Consider the following 20595-nt stretch of genomic DNA (forward strand, 5'->3'; position numbering starts at 1 on the left):
CCACGGTCACCTATTCAGTTCTTATTAATGGGCAGCCCGTGGGGAACATTATCCCCACTAGAGGATTGAGACAAGGGGACCCTCTTTCCCCATACCTGTTTTTGATTTGTGCCGAAGTATTGAGCTCTCAATTCCAACAAGCGGAAAGGGATGAGTTACTTCGAGGTGTTCCTACTTCCTCGAAAGGGCCTAGATTAAATCACTTGTTTTTTGCTGACGACAGCCTTTTGTTTTGTAAGGCATCCAAAACTGAATGGCAAGTTCTATCGGGCTTCTTGGACGTTTATGAACAGGCTTCGGGCCAAAGGCTCAACAAAGACAAGACTTCGGTATTCTTCAGCCGTAATACTAGCCAGGATACCCGATCGGAGCTGCTGCAGTTGATAGGGGTCCCGGCTTCACAACGGTATGATCAGTACTTGGGGTTACCAGCCCTGGTGGGAAAATCAAGAATCCGAGAATTTCAGCGAATTTCTGACAGGGTGAAGAAGAAGCTCACGGAGTGGAAGAATGTGTTTTTGTCACAGGCAGGCAAGGAGGTTTTACTAAAAGCCGTGATTCAGGCAATACCCACTTATTGTATGAGTGTATTTCTCTTACCCAAGGAATTGTGTCGGGAAATTAACTCTTTAATGCAAAAATTTTGGTGGGGACATAAGGAGAATGACCGAAAGATCCATTGGATGAGTTGGGCTAAGATGGGCTTGACTAAGCTTAAAGGAGGGATGGGGTTTAGGGATCTCCACACTTTTAATAAAGCCCTTCTTGCGAAACAGGGCTGGAGATTGGTGCAAGAACCCACCAGCTTAATGGGGCGGATCTTTGAAGCAAAGTATTATCATGGGGGTTCCTTCCTAGAAGCCAAAAAGGGGAACAAATCTTCATTTGCCTGGCGAAGTATTCTTGCGGCTCGAGAGGTACTACAGGAAGGGCTGCAGTGGCGGGTGGGCGATGGCAAATCAATAAAGATATGGAGGGATAAGTGGATTCCTAGACCGGTAACATACGCCATTCAATCACCCCCGTCTTTGCTGCCGCCGGATGCTAATGTGGGAGAGCTAATTGATACACGGACTCAGGATTGGAATTTCCCCCTTCTCCAGGCTCTGTTCTCAGAAGAGGAAGTGGCCTTAATAGGCAAGATACCATTAAGCACATATGGGCAACCAGACCGTTTGATTTGGAGAGCCTCAGCATCGGGGTCTTTTTCTGTGCGCAGTGCCTATCACATGGAGATGGAGAGGCAGGAAAAGAAATCTGGAGAAGGGTCAGCTCAATCTGGGTTTTCTCATCTGTGGAAAACACTATGGGGACTTGATGTTCCTAATGCAGTCAAGGTCTTTCTATGGCGAGCTTGCCAAAATATCCTACCCACTAAAGACAACCTTTGTAGACGGGGGGTCTTAAGGGAGGATACGTGCATTTTCTGCCTTCAAGAGCCGGAAACTGTGTGCCATATCCTATGGGAGTGTCCCTCGGCAGTTGATGTCTGGAGTGCCTGCAGTAGAAATGTCCAGAAAAGCCATGGCAGTTTTCACTCTTTTTCAGAAGTTATGGAAGCTCTATGTGTCCGATGTCATCGAGATGAGCTGAATTTTTCTGCGGTGTTGGCAAAAAGGATATGGGCACGGCGAAATCAGGTGGTTCACGGGGGGAAGTTCATCCACCCCAATCGTCTAGTGCGAGAAGCAGAGGAGATGGTGCAGGGGTTTCTCTCTACACGGGAAGTCAACAACAGCAGGGAAGTCCTTGGAAATCCCGGGACTTCTGTTAAATGGGGTAAACCCCCGGCGGGGATACACAAAATTAACTGGGATGTGGCAATTGATGAGTCCCTGAATTGCATGGGGTTTGGGGTACTTATTCGAGATCACATGGGATTTGTGCGGGCAGCAAAGAGCATGAAGGTGACTGGAAGTAAAGACCCCGTCGTTGGAGAAGCTCTAGCTGCTCTTGCTGCAGTGGAGTTTGCCATTGAGCAGGATCTACAGGATCTCATTTTAGAGGGGGATTCATTACAGGTTGTGCAGGCCTTACAAGAGAGGGGTACTGATCGGAGACAGTATGGGCATATTATGGATGATATTAGAGCTCTTCTAAGTTCTTGAAGAAGGTGGGAGGTACATCATGTACGCAGAGATGCTAACAGGGGAGCTCACCAGCTCGCCAAGAATGGCCTGACCCAGCCCTCTCCACGCACATGGAATAACCAATTGCCAGTTTGCATACTGGATATTGTACTTGAAGAGCTTTTGACTTTGTAACGTTGAACCCTTTGGGTTCGAGATCTTTCTTTGGATATAATGAAAGAGGCTATTTTCTCAAAAAAAAAAAAAAACTTTGGATGAGTCTTTATTGTAGATATATATATATAATGACTACTAAAACTTGTCACGTAAAATAAAAATAAAATAAGTATGTGGTGTATTATATATGTACCATTACTATTTTCAAGGTAATGCTAATATAGCATGAGAAACCCCTTAATCTATGAAGATCATGGCTTTGACAAGGAAGCCAAAAATAGATGTTAAGATAAACTTTAGCCATCTAAAATCATTCACATTCGACTCCTTAAACTTAACTAATTTGTCTAACAAAAAGCCACTTTTTTCTGTTTTAATTATCCAATTTTCAAATACACCATACATCTCACTCTCTATTCTTCCACAATTTTTTTTTTTTTTTCTTTTTTTGGGGGGTATCGTTTGAGCGGAGGAGAATGATAAATAATTAAAAAAAAAAAAAAAAAAAAAAAAAAAAAAAAAAAACGTTTTTTTGGCTTTTGTTGAATGCCTAGCATTTTTCAACAAGCCTCTCCAAATTGGAGAGCCAAATGAAAGGAGCTTTGGTGATTTTTTGCTAGCAAGCAAGCCAAATTAGCTAAAAACAGATTTTGTTGAGGGGGATGTGAATGCTCTATATTCGAACATTAAGATGAAAGGAAATTTTGCTTCCACAAGTTTTGAATTTATTCCCTTCTGTTCTTTTACAGAAAAGCATACAAGATGCCAAAGGAACACAACTGGATTACTGTGCAGCAGCTATTTGGCCACTTTGTATACAGGAAATGATTGCTCATCACATTCCAAACACAGAAAATGATAGCTTATCACATTCTAAATACACCATACTTGGTATCTTCTGTGGCACGGTTCATAGAAGCAGAGATGGAGAGACCTATGATTGTTCTTGTGTCTGCTGGATCAATAACTCCATCATCCCAGAGCCTTGCTGTGGAGTAATAAGAGCTTCCTTCTCTCTCATAAGCCTCCACGACCTTTGTCTTGAATCTTTCCTCTTCTTCCTTGTCCCACTATATCAAATCATGCAAACCACACACAGACAATTAAGATGACCCTGATGTTATGGAGAAATAAGATAAGTCATGTTTCCTCAAAGACAGAAAGAAGCTTCTACCTGAATCCCTTGCTTTTTCTTGTTGCTTTTTTCTATCTGAGCCAGCACACCAGCAGCCTGAATATTCAAAGAAAAATATGTCAATCTACACCTAAAACAATTTAGACTTCTAGATTCAAGACTTCGAAATTATTCTCTACTTACTTCACCTAAATGGGGTTGGCTACATGAATGCTTTTACACCAAAGCAAAACATGATATCTAATTGACATCTCAAAGAGAGGCAGGTCTTATGTTCTTGTAGGCTTGTTTTGAAGGAAGCATGATCTCTCAAAGCAAAACATGATATCTCATTTACACGCCAGCGATATGCAAGAATGTATTGAGTGAAAAGGCTACCTGAGCACCACCCATCACAGATATTCTGGCATTTGGCCAAAGGAACATGAAGTCAGGACTATAAGCACGACCACACATTGCATAATTTCCAGCACCGAAGCTCCCACCAACAATAATGGTGACTTTGGGAACCTAAACACAACGATTGGAAAAGGTGCAGGAGTAAATCACTTCCTTCATATCTTTCTTTTGCTCTTCTCTTTTTTAGTTATAAATGAAAGAGCCATTTTAACAGATAATTGTCTAAACTTAAAAGTTACAAAGTACATAAGTAATTATAAAATAACAAGGTGAACACAAACCCCATAGGTTTTATATCTCAAATGCTACAAAAGAATAAAAATGAAATTAACATTTTAATACGAGAGGCACCAACCTTCGCACAGGAAACTGCCATAACCATTTTTGCTCCAGATTTTGCTATACCATTTGCCTCAGATCTCGAGCCAACCTACCAAATGAATATTAACCGTTATTGTTCCAAGCTTTTACCAACTTGGATGGACTTATCTCCATAAATATTGTACCTCAACATATTTTGACAGTTTACAAGTATAAATGCAAAAAAGAAAAAGAAAAAAAGAGAACAAACTAGGAGCTTCTGTTGAGCTAAAAAAATATGGTTCAAACTCCTCTCTTTTGTTCAACAGAAGAGACTACTACCATTACTTGGATTAGAGATCTCTGGTAAATCTTACAAACCTTGTTTTGAACTGTCTGACTCAGTCCATTTTTATTTCCTTTTTCCTACAGTCCCTTTTCTTTGAAACTGTAATGATGCAGAGATGTTAGAAAGCTTCATTAACAGTGAAACTACATACCATAAATCCAGTAATGTTCTGAAGGAAGACCAAAGGAATGTTTCGTTGAGTACATAGTTCAATGAAATGAGCCCCTTTTAAAGCAGATTCATTAAATAATATTCCATTGTTTCCAACAATTCCAACTGGTTGTCCAAAAATCCTAGCAAAACCCGTCACAAGAGTCTGCAAAGACACAATGGAGATTACATAATCTATAAATAGTAAAAGTAAACACAGACTAGAAAAAAATATAAAATAAAAGCGAACACATAAAAACTTAGAAGTTCAAGTGATGGAAAAGCCCTCACAGTGCCATACAATTTCTTGAATTCATCAAATTCGCTTCCATCAACAATGCGAGCAATAACTGATCGTATGTCAAAGGACTGCTTAAGGTCAGTTGGTGCAATGGAACGAAGTTCCTTTACATCATATAATGGTTCTTTATATTCATGGTTTCCAATCTGCAATCTACTTAACAGCCCTTCCTTCCCAGCCATGTGCAAGTTCTTAACAATGTTTCTCCCAAGGGCAAGTCCATGCAGTTCATCTACAAGAATGCATAAACACATAAATGATCACCAACCTGGGGGGGGGGGGGGGGGGGGGGGTGAAGAACAAAAAGCTTGTATCTTGTTTCTTAAAGAGACACAGAGAGGGGGAAGAGAGAGAGAAAGGGAGTTTCTAATAACTCAAGAAATACAGAACTTCAAACATGAATTTTAAAGTTCAAATCCGGTAAATTGAATCTCACAATACAAATTTCTCTAAATCGAAATGGCATGCCAAGCATAAAGAGTCTTAAATAAGCAGAAAGCACTGAGAAGATCATAATGAACTCAGAAAGTGGTGCTTTTAAGGTATAAAGGCAGAATGGCAAAACCAAAACCTTGAGCAAAATAATCTGAAACTCCTGATGTTTTGCAATGCACAGTAGCACCCCCCAAATCTTCTGCAGACACTTCCTCTCCTGTTGCAGCCTATTGAAACATCTTCTTTAGAATAGCATATAGATTTTTGAGACATTACGTTTGTAATCTCAGGGAAGAACGTCTGGTTGCAACATTCTATGGCTGTATAAGGAGGGTAGACAAACTAATTGATGCATACATGTAAGCACAACATTCCACAAGCGCACATGTGCAAAACACTTTATAATACTCCGTTTAACAAACGGAAGACACAAAAGATACCAAGAAATCATGAAACGGATCCAGGAATTACCCCATGAAGCATTTTCAAACACCAGAAAGCCAGGAACTAACCTTCACAAGAGGTGGCCCGGCTAGAAAAATAGTACCATTTCCTTTGACCATTACACTTTCATCAGCCATTGCAGGTATATAGGCACCCCCAGCTGTGCAGGAACCCAATACCAGTGCAATTTGGGGAATGCCTTCAGCAGACATTATGGCTTGATTATAGAAAATTCTACCAAAATTATCCCTGTCGGGGAAGACATCAGCCTGCTTAGGAAGGAAAGCACCTCCACTATCAACAAGATATATGCACGGCAATTTGCATTTAGCCGCAATCTCTTGTGCCCTAAGATGCTTTTTAACGGTGATGGGATAATAAGTTCCTCCTTTAACAGTTGGGTCATTAGCCACAAACATACAAAGCCGTCCATGCACCGGACCTATTCCAGTAACAATCCCGGCAGATGGCAAGGATTCTTCATATAACTCATGGCCTGCAAGCTTTATCATATATAAAACACACCATTACACGCCAAAGACACCTCATATTTGTTAAATCATCATTTATCCTAAAAATTTAAGCTCATAAAAAAAAAAGGTAAATTTAATCGTTTAATCAATACTTTATACTTTAATAGTTCCAACATCAAAAATATTTAATTTAAATAGGGTGAATTTACGGAATTTGAGTTCCAACACAGAACATCTGGCTTTGATATAAATCATCACAAAATGCATCAAACCCAATCAATTGACAAGGGAACACGTGCATAAACGAAAAACATTTGGGTAACTTTCAACAATATGCACGAAATCTGATCGGAGAGAGACTGAATAAACGAAATGAAATTAAAGACAGAACCTGAGAAAGCTCAAGGAATGAAGAACCAGGGTCAAGAAGGCGATCGATTCTTTCTCTCGGTAGAAGCTTGTTCCTACTCTTATTCCTCTTCACAGCCTCTGCTCCTCCTCCACTCAGAACCTTCCACAAACACAATCGCTCGGTTATCACACACGCGCACACATGTACAAAGACACACACGCACGCATGCAAGCACGGACGCGCACCTTGATGATGTGGGAATGAAGGTCGGAGATGAGGGCGTCCATGGCCTGTGAGTTGCGAGCGAAGGACTCGGAGCTCCGGTCGACGCCGTCGGGAAGGACTCCGAGGCAGAATTGCCGTCTCTGAATTGAGTGAGCAGTCCATGGATGCGATGAAGCCGAAGCAGCTGCTCTCCTCGCCAAAACCCTAAGCATTTCGATTCTCTCACTCTCTCTCTCTCGCTCTGTGCGTGTGTCTGAGAGGCCAAGGTCAGTGACTCGTTGGCTCTGTTTATCGTCCCGGTAAGCGCCCTCTGATCAATATGTAATAAGCGCTTATCTGTCATGCATATCCGTTTCGGTTAGCGGACATGCTTTTTTTTTTGGAATTTGCCTTTTAGACGCAATTTTGTCATAAAAAATCGTAGCATTTTATTTATTTATTTTTTTTTTTTTATAAAAATTTGGGCTAATTTAGTAATTTTTAAGTTGGAGTTTACAAAGATAAGCAGTGTGCAAGCCACTATGGTGGTTAGTAGGGAGTCGGATATTTCGATTATGAAAATAGGGTTTTCACATTTTGCACAGTTATTGTTAGTAAAGTGAAAATTTTTACCTACTTATTCAGCCAACTTTTTGTTTTGTTACCAAATGTCGGTTTGGTAATGTCGGTAAAGTCGGTTTGATTAAAAAATGTTATTTCGCATACTAAACCGAGTTTGTAAGAAATGAAAAAAAGTCATACCGCTTACCAGCCATCGGTTAAGTGGTGTTGGTCGGTTCTCGATCGGTAAGCGATCGATAATCGGTAGGTGGTTAATTTGCCCACCCCTAAATTGGTTAGTAGTGGTGGTGGAATCATTTCGTTGCTCAAAACGGTTTTCGACCATCCCTAATAATTGATTTAAGGGTTGTGTACAATCCCATAATCAAAGGGGTTGCAAGTTACAAGAAGAGTGTATAAGCCATTGTTGTGGTTATTGGGATGACCAAACTATTCCTTTGGCCAAAGAGTGTAATTCAACCTTATCTAAAAGTCATACTGTTGAATTAGTTCAATGACCAAAATGAGCGGTTCACTCATCACAATGCCCAATTTATGGGTCTCAAACCACTCTATATGACTAAAGGAGAAGAGTTATTCAATCATCTTTAATGACCAATGTAAGGGTGACCGGATCATCTTGTAGAAAAAAGAGATGGTTTACTGAAACTCGATCACGGTGGTTTGCAAGTCACCTTTTTTTTTTTCTTCCTCTTATATTGTTGTGATTTGGGCTGTCTATAATGAAAAAAAAAAATATTAGTACATCATATTTGTTATTTATTTATTTAAAAAAAAATATTGGTCGCCACAAGTTTATGACGTCTAAAAGATTTAGAAATAATAGGTGAAATTTGAGGAAATTTATAAAATATCGTATGAATTATTTTTATCCCAAATGATAATTCTTTGTAATTGGAAAAGAGGTTTTAAAGGTGATTTCATCGTATAGAGTAGAGCACTGTGAATAATTTCCGATAATCGAGTGATACGTTTAAAGCCGGAAAGACACGCTAAAACCCGGATAAGGCGGTCTGATTCTGCGAGTCGAGAGCATCAATGGAGTCTCTCTCGTCTATGCTCTGGCCACCTCCTCTCAACTCCTCTTCTCATAAGCGCTCTCCAATGGCTGCCTCTGCAACTGCTATTTCTTTTTTATCCTTCGCATCCATGCCTTCTCAACAGCAACGAACCACCACCCCGAAACGCACTTCAAACCCCACTAAAACCCTCTCTTCAACAACACTCACCACCATAACAACAACTACTGCTACTACAACTGACACAACCACCTCTCTCCCTCCCAAGAAGGTCTTTTCTTCAACACCCATTTCTCCATTTCGTTAACAAGCTTCAGAATCCACTTGTTTATCCATTTGGTTGCTGATAATTTTGATGAAAGAAATGGACAATTTTTCAAATTTGTTACATGGGTTTATAACTTTAGATTTGTGTTTTTTTTCTTAAGAAGCTTTCCTGTTTTAGAAAGACTAAAGATTTGTTATTTGTGTGGTTTTGTGCGGGGCAGGTGTTGGTTCCCATTGGATTTGGTACGGAGGAAATGGAAGCTGTTATTATAATTGATGTTCTGCGACGAGCTGGTGCGGACGTCACAGTGGCCTCGGTGGAGCCGCAGCTTGAGATTGAAGCTTCTAGTGGCACCAAGCTGGTTGCTGACACCTCCATCTCGACCTGTTCAGATCAAGTTTTCGATCTCGTGGCGTTGCCGGTTAGCTTTCAGAACAATATAATATTGTTTGTTTATATTCATGCATAACCTTAAAATTACAGTTTCTGTTCTTTTAGTTAGAAGCCAAAAGTAGTATTGCCATGACAAAGATTAGGTAGTTGGTAATAGGGGTAGTTTGTAACAGTAAAGAGTGTAAGAGACTAGGAAATTATTGAAATAAATTGCTCAAAATGAAAGGAAAAAAAAAAATGGTGCGAGATTTAGCTGGGGTTTTGTCGCCATAATGATATAGTTACACTTGCATACCCTCTTATTTGGGTGCTTACTGACCGATTAATCAATTTACATTGGAATTTGGTTGTAGACTAATAAGTTGTGCAAATTAGTTTGACAATTAGTTTTTTTGGTGGTTAATGTAATCTGCATTGTTGTTAGGGTGGAATGCCTGGCTCTGTGCGTTTAAGAGACTGTGAAGTTCTGCAGAAAATAATGAAAAACCAGGCCGAGGAAAAGAGGCTATACGGGGCTATTTGTGCTGCTCCAGCAGTCACGCTTCTGCCTTGGGGTCTCCTGAGAAGAAAGCAGGTGGCTTACTTGGTTTGATTTTGATTAAAATTTAATGAATCTATGCATATCAATATATTTTTTCGGCTAATTGTGTCGTAGTTTTTCATGGAAGACAACTTGTCACCCTGCATTCATGGACAAGCTTTCAAACTTCTGGGCTGTTAAGTCAACTATTCAAGTTTCTGGGGAGCTTACAACAAGCCGCGGTCCCGGAACCACTTTTGAGTTTGCTCTTTCCTTGGTAGAGCAGCTGTTCGGAGAGTCAGTTGCCAACGAGGTTGGACAATTATTGGTAAGGTCAACTACTCTAGTTGGGTTAATATGGTTTGCAGCATGGTCTTTATTCTTTGATAGTTATTTTCATATTTGCTGTGGAAGCGAAGACTCTCAGGATATCAGTATTGTTATGGTATGCAAATAAAGCATGTGGATCATCATGGCTGTAGGTGCATTGTTTCTCTCTGACATAATCTATGGAAGCTGTGACGTTAAATAACAAGATTGACTCATAAAAATGGAAAATGGAGAGTAGAGTGAATAGTTTGTGGGAATTTTAGTAGGATTTCAATACATTATTCAACCTGCTCAGATCTTATCTGATCTAATTATATATTTCAAATTGTATACCAATAGATAAGTACTTGTATAGTTTGAAGATCCCCCTTGTTATGAGGCTGAGTCCAATTGAGGTTTAAAATGCTCTTGTTTTGCAAATTCTGTAGATTCTTCAATATGGATCTGTTGCATAGTCTCCCCCCCCCCCCCCCCCACCCGGCCCAAAAAAAAAAAAAAAAATCAGCCGTATAGAAGAATTTTATGAAAGTGACCTCTGATGCTAAGATTGTCTGTAGTGTGATAAAAGAACCAAGAAAATGGAGTACAGTAAAGAAAGCAGAATGAAAAAGGGGAGGTCAAAGAGTACTTTAATTACCCCTTATGGGCTCATTACCATTGATAGCAAGGAGAGGGAGATGTTCAATACAACTATATATTTCGGAATTTGGTATTATATTTTAATGGCTTAATTTAAGTGTACTAAAGATGAATAGAAAGGAAAGTGGTTAATGTGCTTCGTCCCTGTGCATCTGGCATCCTGAAAAAATATGTTTGGATGGGCCAAATTTCATTTTTGTTTTGAATTTTTTAAGAAACCGATGCATTGGATGGGCCAAATTTCATTCTTGTTTTGGATTTTTTAAGAAACTGATGCATATGTATTGTGTGATTTTTAAAACATTGGGCAAAATTTTGAGTTTGTGAATTTGTGCCAAATCTATTTACAAAATCAAAAAATATGAATTTAAAAACAAAAACAAAAACATGCCTAGCCAAACAAGGCGAAATAATGAATTTATCTTTTCACTCACATCAGAGTTCCCCTTACATATTCTATTTTTTTCCCCTTTTTTGTCATATGGTCTTTACCTATTTAGCTTGAGCTAACACTCTTTGGTTCTTTTGTATTAGTTGATGTCTACTGCTGATGATAACCCTAGAAAGGTAGAGTTCAACAAAGTTGAATGGTCTGTTGACCACACCCCTCGTGTAAGTTGCTTTACTTACCACTTAATTGAATAAGTCTTGTGTATACGGATATGCAGCTTGGTTTATTTGGCACCCCTGTTCCATTTCCTACTGTCACGTTGATCCTAAGAGAATATATGAAGGTTATGTTCTTTCTATTTTCCAATAGACATTTTGCATGATTTTTTACAAATGAGCAAGAGAAGATAATTCAAAATTTCTGCTTTTTGTTCTTCTTTATAATCTCCTTGCCATTATTTACCTCCAAAAGATCATTTCTTGGCATAAATTATTGCTAGAAATAATTTGAAAGTGAGCAATCCCATTTGATAATTGTGGTTGATAGGTTCTTAGTAGTCTGACCTCTAAACTATTAACAGCACTAGTGCCTCCTTCCTTTATAGAATTGTTAGCCATAGATATGTAGTTAAGTAGGAAAATTTTAACAAAGAATTATCCATCATTGTATTATGGTTTTTCTCTAGAAACTTGAATAGGATATAGGAGCTGCTTTCTTCATTTTATCTGGTCGCTGAACCAGGTGGGCATTTAAGGTTGAGACTGATTGTCATGTCTTACTGTTTTATTGCATTCTTTGTTTTGTTGCTTGCTCTTCCAGCTTTAAATTCACATGGCTTATCTTCACAGACAAGTCTTATCCTTGGTAATCTAACATAAGTGGATGTGGCCTTCTTTCATAGTGTGTGCGCGCCCACGCTTGAGCGAGTGCAGGGTTTAAATCTGAAGACATTTTCTCATCATTCATTGGTTATACAGGTCCTCATTCCAGTTGCAAACGGCTCTGAAGTGATTGAAGTAGTAACTATTGCAGATATTCTACGGCGAGCGAAAGTTGATGTTGTGGTTGCTTCAGTTGAAAAATCTGTGCAGATTTTGGCAGCTCAAGGCACAAAAATTGTTGCTGATACGTTAATTGGTGATGCTGCTGAGTCAATATACGATCTAATCATTCTTCCAGTGAGATAAACCAACTTCTCTTTTGGATAATACAAGTAGCATTCTTGCACCATTTGTATTAGTTTTTTAGGATGTAGGGATTTTTTAAAAGATCTTGAGTTCCCATTTTAGCATTGATATTCGTCTTGGTGTCTTGGTCAAACAAATATATCTTTGCGTGGCCCAAAAGAAATTGTTTTTTTTTTTCCTTTCCGAAGTCACTCTTTCTGCATTATATGCTCCTAAATATTATTTTTCCTTTCCCACGCTTCATCCTTTTAAGAGTTTTGCATTGCAAATTTCAGGGAGGAATTGCTGGGGATGAGAGGCTACACAAATCTAAGGTTCTCAAGAAGCTGCTCAAAGAACAAGGTTCAGCTGGAAGAATTTTTGGAGCAGTCTGCTCTTCGCCGGCAGTCTTGCATAAACAGGGTTTACTGAAGGTAGTTTAAACCAGTTGATATCATCCTGCTTCAAACCTTCGTATGTTAAAGCTTTGTCATTTGTCTGCGAAACGCAGGATAAGAGAGCCACGGCTCATCCGTCTGTCATAAACAAGCTTGCCAAGGAACCAGTGAATGATGCCAAAGTAGTTATTGATGGTAAACTAATTACAAGCAGGGGACTTGCCACTGTAACAGATTTTGCATTGGCTATTGTGGGAAAACTTTTTGGTCATGCAAGAGCAAGAAGTGTTGCAGAAGGCCTTGTTTTTGAGTATCCCAGGAGTTAGAAGATCCAATACAAGTCAAGTCCTTGTGTATTGTAGATCATTTTTACAGCTGTGCTAGGCCATATGCTTGCCTGATGCCTGATGGGCCCTATTTACCAGAAGGCTTGGTCACAGATCACCATTGCTTGCCTGCAATTCATGCCACTGATGATTTACTCAAATGTCTTGTTTTGTAAACCACAATTTACAGTCACATATCTGCATAGACTGCATATATTGCAAAATTTGTTCACGAACTCAGATTGTTCATTCAATGTCAAAAAGAATGACACTTGGAATAATCTATGATTTTCAAAATGTCAAAATGATCTCAAATTGATTTTTCAGCTTGACAATCACATAGAACACGAAGATTTATGTGGTTCAACTTAACAAGCTTACATTCACAAGCAAAGACGAGCATGATAAAGAGTAGTCCAATGAAAATCATTCAAACTCAAAGCTCTATACAAAAGAGAAAACTTATCTTTTCAGTGCCAACAACACGTGTAAGGAATGACACTTTTGAATACGAGGAGGAGAAAAACAAAACATTGAGGCCTACCAACTTTAATTCAAGTCACACATCACATAATTAATATATTTGTCTTGAGAACAAAAAAAACAAATGTCAAAAAAAAAAAAAAAAAAAACAGAAGATGTTGGGTGTCGGCCAAAATGAAGTTTCTAAAATGTAATTGAAGATGCAAAGGATTTAGATGCCTTTATGATGTGATGCCAATTTCATGAAAGAAGGGTCTCCCTTGCTCGCTTTGGGGCTTGTCAAAACTCAAAAGCCTCTCTCTTGCACGCCATTATTGTTCCACTCAAGGTTGCCTTTGTCTGAAGACAAAGTGAAATAAAAAAAAGTGAGTTGTCCTTTTGGGGGCCTTTTTTCTGGTCTGAGGCATCTTGTGCGAAACACCACTTAGGCAAAGACGACTCCGCTTTTTTATAACGGAAAATGGTTGTAAAAAAGTTCCGTTGCCGGGACTTGAACCCGGGTCTCTCGGGTGAGAGCCGAGTATCCTGACCAACTAGACTACAACGGATTTTGGTTATCTACTCCTTTTAGTATTTTAAAACTTATATCTGTTGATAATGTTGAAATATTTTCAAAATAAATATATATATATAGATATTATTTTGTGTCTTGGGAATGTTTTAAATGGAAAGTTTTAAAGAGCATTGAATGAAAGTTATCCCACATTGGAAAGAGTGAAGATTTTGTTGGCATTTATAAGTTCCAACAAGTTTAAGCTGTTAAATGATCTATGCTAGGGTACACCCTAATACATGTTACTGTACGGTGTGAAGCACCGGACGCACACGCGCGCGTGGCGTGGGCTGTAGGGCGCTAGTGGCGCCTTGATGGCGCACTTGGCACGAAGCATCGGAGCTCGGAGCGATCAGATCATGACCATTCATTTTTGGACGGTCAAGATCGTTCGATCTAGATGTTTGATCTAAACCGTAGGATGCTTCTTAAGTAGATCCAATGGTTAGATCTACTGGATTGTTGATCTAACTATTGAGATTAAATAATTATTTAATCTAACGGTCAGATTTAAGTGCCAATTGGATTAACAGTTTACAGCAGTTTATATTTTCGAAATTCAAAACAGCAGTTTTATTTTCGAAATTCAAAACAGCAGTTTTATTTTCGAAATTCAAAACAGCAGTTTTATCTTCGAAATTCAAAATTGCAGTTTTATTTTGAAATTCGAAATTATCTGATAATGGATAATTATCTATGACAATTCAATTCTCTTTAATACCCTTGTTTTGAATTTTAAAAAAATAAGCATTATCCTTTTATTTTTTGTCTCTGATTAGAATAGAAAGTCTAAGGGTATTTTCGGGTTTTAATTTCGTTTGTGCATAACGCAGTTAAAAATACAGAGGTTTCTGGGCTCCATTGTATCCTGGAGAAAAATTTGCTGTAAACCCTGTTGCATACCAATTCTGGTGGGGGCAAATATTTTCTTAAGGAAAGTGACGTTGTAACACATCTTAGGAGCATTTTCGTTTTCTGTACTTACCCTATTTGTATAACAGATAATTTACCGACAGAATTGCAAATGTGGTAATAGTTTTCTTTTTTTAGTAATCATATACCACACTTTGGCAAAGACCTTTCCTTTTTTTTTTTTCTTTTTTAAATAAGTTGACATGAAAAAAAGTCACTTGAAATTGTAATAATTTCATCTATAGTTTTAAATTTCACTAGAATTTGTAAATGTAATTAGCAAATGTCTTAGTTGTTCTTCAGTCATACGAAGAAGAAGAAGATGAAGTTTAAGATGTTGCTGAATTGGAGATGGAAGCAAACCAAGTCTTTGTGTTTTGGCTTAAACATTTGTTAATATCGATTTGTTTGGCTTAAAAATGGAGTTGAATCTAGGTCTATAATTTTTATTTTTATTTATTTTATTTTTTCAAATTTGAGATGTTTAGTTGAGACTTGAGCAAGATCCCAAACCCCAACTATTTCAAACCCTTTTAGGGAGGATCCATTCTCTAGGTAGATTCATCTTTGTCCTCTAAATTTTAGCATTAATAGTTCGGGACTGAGATTCAATGCAATGAGGATGTCCATTGCATATGTGAGAGCCTAATTACTCGTCACTTATTTAGTTAAGTGCTCAAACAGCTCAAGTCCCACATACTCGAGCTAAACAGGTAGTATTTAAATAATTGGAGTCCACACAACCTCCAGTAGTCGGTTGGCAACACATTGTTTATGCAAAGAAAATAGATCCCCCTAATTGCAATCTATCTACTCCCATATTTTTCTGGAACTTCTGCCCCAAAATTTGAAAAATTATGCACATAACAAAAGGCATGGATACAACTGTTTTTGAGCTGCTTATCTTGTTCCACATTTCTACCGAATATTAACATGTAGATTCTAGTATATCATCCATCAGAACTGCAAAACAATGAGGCAAAGTGAGGAAAGAAATGCTGAAGATAATTCCACAAGTTCCTGGAAAAACATATAGTCATCATTCAAGCACCCCAACATCCAGAAATTTGTAGAACTGAAAAAGGGAATAAAAAAGTGCCCCATTTTGATCAAATGAGTTGCAGACAGATGGTGAAAATGAAAGTAATGGAGGTTTCCCTCCCCCAAAAAAGAAGTTTGCAAATAGATACCACACAAGTACACAAACACAAAAGTTTTTATCTTTGTAATTTACAACTCAAACACTATCTGCTCCTATACATACAGCTACAAACTCTTTGTAGTATAAGACCAGAATCAGATCATGGATACACATTCCAACCTCATACAACACCATCACCTACATCTGTGTCCTCAAGCACTAGTTATTATATCCACAGTCCGATTTATTTCTCTACCAAGGGCCCGTCAGCGTTCTTCTCAAGCATTGTCTTTTACTTCCCCACTGCCGATTCATTTTCTCTAAAATCTGCCAAAACAAACAGATGGAGTTGTTCAGCCTCCAAATCTACTGGTAAAATTAACTAATAAGTGTTCAGTGCTTGTTCATGATTCACAATGAGAACCCTTGTTTTTTAAAGGAACAAAATGAAATCTTGCTTCACTTGTTAAGTTAATGAGCGTGCATGAAAATTTAAGGCAATGAGACATATCAAAGGGGACATCCACCTCTTTTTTCTCCATTTCCATAATTTCTTCCTGCAGCAACCAGAACAAGGTTAAAGAGAATCTTCACCACCAAAATTACCAAAAAAATGACCAAGATTTTGAATTGAATTAAAAGCATACCTGTTTTCTCTGTAATTCTTGGTTCGTTTCTTTAAGTTTTGCAACTTCTGCTTCCAGTTCCAAGGTATAGGCCTGCAAGAAACCCAAAAGAGAAAAGCAACATCAATTATCAATTATTCTTCTAATAAACTAAATCGCAATATAATAAACAAGCAGAGGTAAAACATCTTACATTCAACAAATGCCTGAAATCACTATGATTTTGCTTTTCAGACATTCAACAAATGCCTGAGATAACCAGACATTATCCAAGTTCACAATAACAGGATTCACCAAACATTTACGAAGTAACATCTTCCCTTGTTTTTTCCTATTTCATTTTCATCAATTCATATACAAATCTTTCTTAAGGGAAATAAATTGCTAATTAACCAATTTAAGCACCAGGTTGTTTCATCAACAGAAGCAGGTAGATACAAACTATAGTTTCATTGCTGTTATTAACTACAGCCGCATATATTCTCAATTGTATTATTGAAACCACCATAGATAAGAGAATTATAAATTAAAAATAAATTTGACTTCCTAAAGGATGTGCTGGTTCTGGTTATTCCAACTCAAATCTAGCAGCTGAGAGGATTCCCTTTAGTTCTTATAAGTTTAAGCCGGTGAGTAGGCTCATCCAAATTTTACAAGAGGGGGAAAATTGTGAGAATATGGGGAACATCATGATAGTATGCACTTGAATGGCTGAAGTTGAATCTACTATGCGGATGCTAATGCACAAACTACCATTAACCAAACATTGAGCTACAACTCTAACTAAAAGCCCAAAACATGATAACAGAAGCAAATCACTAGGGATGGTATTTAACTGCTACATAGTGGAAAAGACAATATGCTTACCTGCTTACGAGCCCGTGATCTTGCAGCTGACTCTCTATTCTTTATCATTCTCCTTTGCCTTCTCTCTACTACTTTCTCCAAAACCCCACCGCACTTCCTTCCCCGGCTAAAAGCGTATGGAACTGGTGACAAAGATGATGTATCTACACTACTCCTTGCAATCACATCAGATGATATATGACTTGCAGGAGATCCAGCCACACTAGTGACACTGACACCCCCAGGACCAACACCAACCATGCCAATTCCTCCTCCCTGTAACCCGCTGCCCTGAACTGAAGTCGTATTCACAGAAGGCTCTGCAACTCCAACCATTGCACCCCTCCTTTGCGGGCTAGGAAGCTGACCATTGTTTACTAGATGCATGGGACAGGCAAAAGCCACAGTTGCAGGCTTGGGGAAGAGCGGCTGTTGCTGTTGATGTTGCTGCTGCTGCTGCTGCTGTGGCTGCCGCCGAATTTGTTGCTGGGAAGATCTAACTCCACCTACATTATTGTTCAGAGATAAACTAGAAGGCTGAGTAGGAACTGAATTATTGTTCTCCATTATCCGATTAACCAAGACCCCATTACTTTGAACTGGCTGTTGAAACCCAAAAGCTAAACTGGTGTTATTATTTGGTTGTGGTAGTTCACCATAGAATACAGTATTATTTGGCCTTCCAGTTGGTTGAGTATCTTCTCTCACCACTCCTGCTCTCACCAAAAACTCTTCCAAAGTCATCTCTCCCAAAGTTTGTTGCCTCTGCGGCAAATTTGATTCCCTAGTGCCGCTCCCATCTTGAGTAGCACCACTACCTTCCTTGAACAAGTCTCTCCAAACTTCATCAACAGTTTTCTGACTAAGTGTCCGTGGCAATGTCAAAGATCCTTGCCTCTGCAAATTTCCACCGGGTACATTTTCTTCTCCCCCACCAGCTGAAGATGTCAAGGCTTGAATCTCCTCAGCAGTCCATATATTTTTCAGAAGTTCATCCATGTTCATGGATCCAAAATCCTTTCCAAGCCCACCCATGGTGTTCTGAAACTCATCAAAGGTCAAGGAGTATACAGAAGACTGCCGGGCCAGCGTCGAATTTCCCTGTGGCTTCCTATAACCGCCATCCCCAGGTGGTGCATCACTGAAGTTCTTAAAGTTCATGTAAGACCCCATATTTTGAAAGCTTGCAGCAGTGACAACAGATTGGCTCAAGCAAACTGCCTTATATATATAGCATCCACTCGGAGCAGATCAAGTATACTTTTCAGTTTGCGTTGTGTTGGTTTCTTCAGATTCAGATCCGGAGTTCACCAAGTCAAGAAAATGATGGGTCAGTGAAGCAGAAAATTCACACTCAGATCTATTTATGGACTAACTGAGTGAAACCAAATTGGAAAACCCATAAACATCAAACTGCAAACATAATAATCCATATGAGCAAACAAACTAAATTCTGAAATTACAGCTTGAAATCATTGGAACCATGGGGAGCAAAAAACTCACATAAAAATCCGATATTTAAAAGTTTAAATACAAGTACAACAACCCCAAGTTTCAAGACTTAAGATAAACCATTAAAAATCCCATGTTAAAAAATAAGCTCAATTATAGCTTCACATGATTGAAACCCTGCAAAAACCAAACTTTCGACTTAAGATACCAATGCAAGAATCTGAAGTAGTGCAAAGTAGAAGCAACTAGAAGCAAACAAACTGTCCTATACACCCATGACCCATCAATCCAACAGGTGCAGATCAGTTAAGAAAACCAAAGCACTTTTGTCCCGTTTATTCTTCAGCTTCATTCAGATCCAAGATTCACCAACATATATGTTCACAAAATTACAAACAGCTTTTAGATTTCCAATTACTAAGACTATAGTCTATATTAATCTCATAACTAAAATCCATAGTATTAATCAAAACCAAGACTTGAAGTTATCAACCAAAGCCAACCCAATTCTTCCCATATCATAATCAACACGATAAACCTCAAAAACCATACCTTTTTTTAAAAAAATAAATTAAAAAAGCACTACCCCATTTCTGCTACTTCTGTTCACTACCAATTATAGTATAGAAAAAAAAAATGATTTTTTTTTCTCCTAAACATGGTGTACAAAACATCCAAGCTCCTCCCATATAGAGTGGAGCATCCAATCCTCAATATCATCAAATTCTTCATTAATCACAAAAAAAAAGTCCACAAAAAGGAAAATAAACAAAAAATAGCCTTGAAATATTGTCAGAAAAGACAAAAATGAAAATAAAAACTAAAATAACTCAAATAACCACTAAAAAACACAGAGAACGTGTGCGCGACAGAGAGAGAAAGAAATAAAGAGAGAAAGAGAAAGACTTTTGTTTTTACCTTTTTTTTTTTCTTTCTTTTCTTCTTCTGTTTTTTTTTTTTTTTTGTTGAGAGAGAGAGATCAGAGAGAGAGAGAGTCTCAGCAGCTTTGCGTTTGTGTGTGGAAGCGACAAGTGTCTTGTGCCGCCTGGACACGAGTCCTTATTTAAGGAGGCTTTGGAGGCCGAGAATTGAGGGCTTTTGATTTTCTTTGTTTTTTTAACCTCTTTATAATATTGAAGAGCCATCCAGAAACTTCAACGTGTACCAATGGTGGAAGGTTTGAAACAGTGATGTGACAGGTAGCCAATGCGGTGGAGACGGGTGGGAAGATCGGGACCGTTGAGTGGAGCTTTCCGACAAGGGATTTGATGGAGATCGTTGGTTTTTTGTTGGTCAGGAACAGTGGCTGGGTTTTGTAGTTTATGTGGGCTTCTATCTTGTGCGGCTGGGTGTAGGAACACCATGAAAATAAGCCGTTCGTGGATCAATTTCAACCACTCTTTTTGAATTAATCTATTAATATTTTTCACTTAAAATGTGATAAAGTCAATAATATTGATGTGGCATCTGTTGGCTTTGTTTGGTAAAGCTTTATCCTTTTTTTTTATTTTTTCTAAGATATTAATAAGAATTGATTAGAGTGATATAAAGGTGAGAGTTATTTTGAATGCTTTTGTGAGAGAAAAATAAAGAAATTTGTTTGTTAATGTGAAGAAAATAGTTTGACTTGAGTGAAAAAAAAAAAAAAAAAAAAATTGTTGCCATATTGATACAACAAAATATTAATCATTCAGACTGATTTAGAATAAATTTCTGTCAAATTAAAAAATGATTACAATTTATATAATACCTTGAAATTTGT

At 38.2% G+C, this 20595-nt stretch overlaps 3 protein-coding genes and 1 non-coding gene across 5 annotated transcripts; 1 reads left to right on the top strand and 3 right to left on the bottom strand.

Annotated features, from left to right (window-relative positions):
• Nucleotides 1–2938: 2938 nt before the first annotated feature.
• On the bottom strand, nt 2939–7167 carry MCCB (3-methylcrotonyl-CoA carboxylase). Of its 2 annotated transcripts, XM_059591037.1 has the most exons (10): nt 6830–7167; nt 6624–6743; nt 5828–6262; nt 5452–5542; nt 4871–5112; nt 4581–4745; nt 4136–4210; nt 3760–3891; nt 3421–3477; nt 2939–3316 (listed from the first exon to the last, which is right to left on the bottom strand). In XM_059591037.1, exons 1-10 carry the CDS (start codon nt 7019–7021, stop codon nt 3113–3115), a joined length of 1713 nt encoding a protein of 570 aa, XP_059447020.1. In that variant the 5' UTR covers nt 7022–7167; the 3' UTR covers nt 2939–3112. The 2 variants fall into 2 exon arrangements, with proteins under 2 accessions (XP_059447020.1, XP_059447019.1); XM_059591036.1 differs by having other exon boundaries at nt 6624–7167.
• Nucleotides 7168–8296: 1129 nt separating this feature from the next.
• On the top strand, nt 8297–13106 carry DJ1C (Class I glutamine amidotransferase-like superfamily protein). Its single transcript, XM_059592660.2, has 8 exons — nt 8297–8660; nt 8878–9078; nt 9475–9624; nt 9719–9898; nt 11074–11151; nt 11908–12108; nt 12393–12530; nt 12608–13106. The coding sequence occupies exons 1-8, from the start codon at nt 8409–8411 to the stop codon at nt 12818–12820; spliced, it is 1413 nt and encodes a 470-aa protein (XP_059448643.1). The 5' UTR covers nt 8297–8408; the 3' UTR covers nt 12821–13106.
• A 672-nt stretch (nt 13107–13778) lies between these two features.
• Nucleotides 13779–13851, bottom strand: TRNAE-CUC (transfer RNA glutamic acid (anticodon CUC)). Its single transcript has one exon. It is a non-coding gene; the product is annotated as a tRNA-Glu (tRNA).
• A 2061-nt stretch (nt 13852–15912) lies between these two features.
• LOC132178709 (ABSCISIC ACID-INSENSITIVE 5-like protein 7) lies at nt 15913–19629 on the bottom strand. The gene is made up of 4 exons (XM_059591225.2): nt 17403–19629; nt 16557–16628; nt 16437–16466; nt 15913–16236 (listed from the first exon to the last, which is right to left on the bottom strand). Exons 1-4 carry the CDS (start codon nt 18552–18554, stop codon nt 16162–16164), a joined length of 1329 nt encoding a protein of 442 aa, XP_059447208.2. The 5' UTR covers nt 18555–19629; the 3' UTR covers nt 15913–16161.
• Between the last annotated feature and the right edge of the window lie 966 nt (nt 19630–20595).

This window comes from Corylus avellana, chromosome 4 (assembly GCF_965113065.1).
Source record: "Corylus avellana chromosome 4, dhCorAvel1.hap1.2, whole genome shotgun sequence".
In the NCBI taxonomy this organism is placed as follows: domain Eukaryota; kingdom Viridiplantae; phylum Streptophyta; class Magnoliopsida; order Fagales; family Betulaceae; genus Corylus; species Corylus avellana.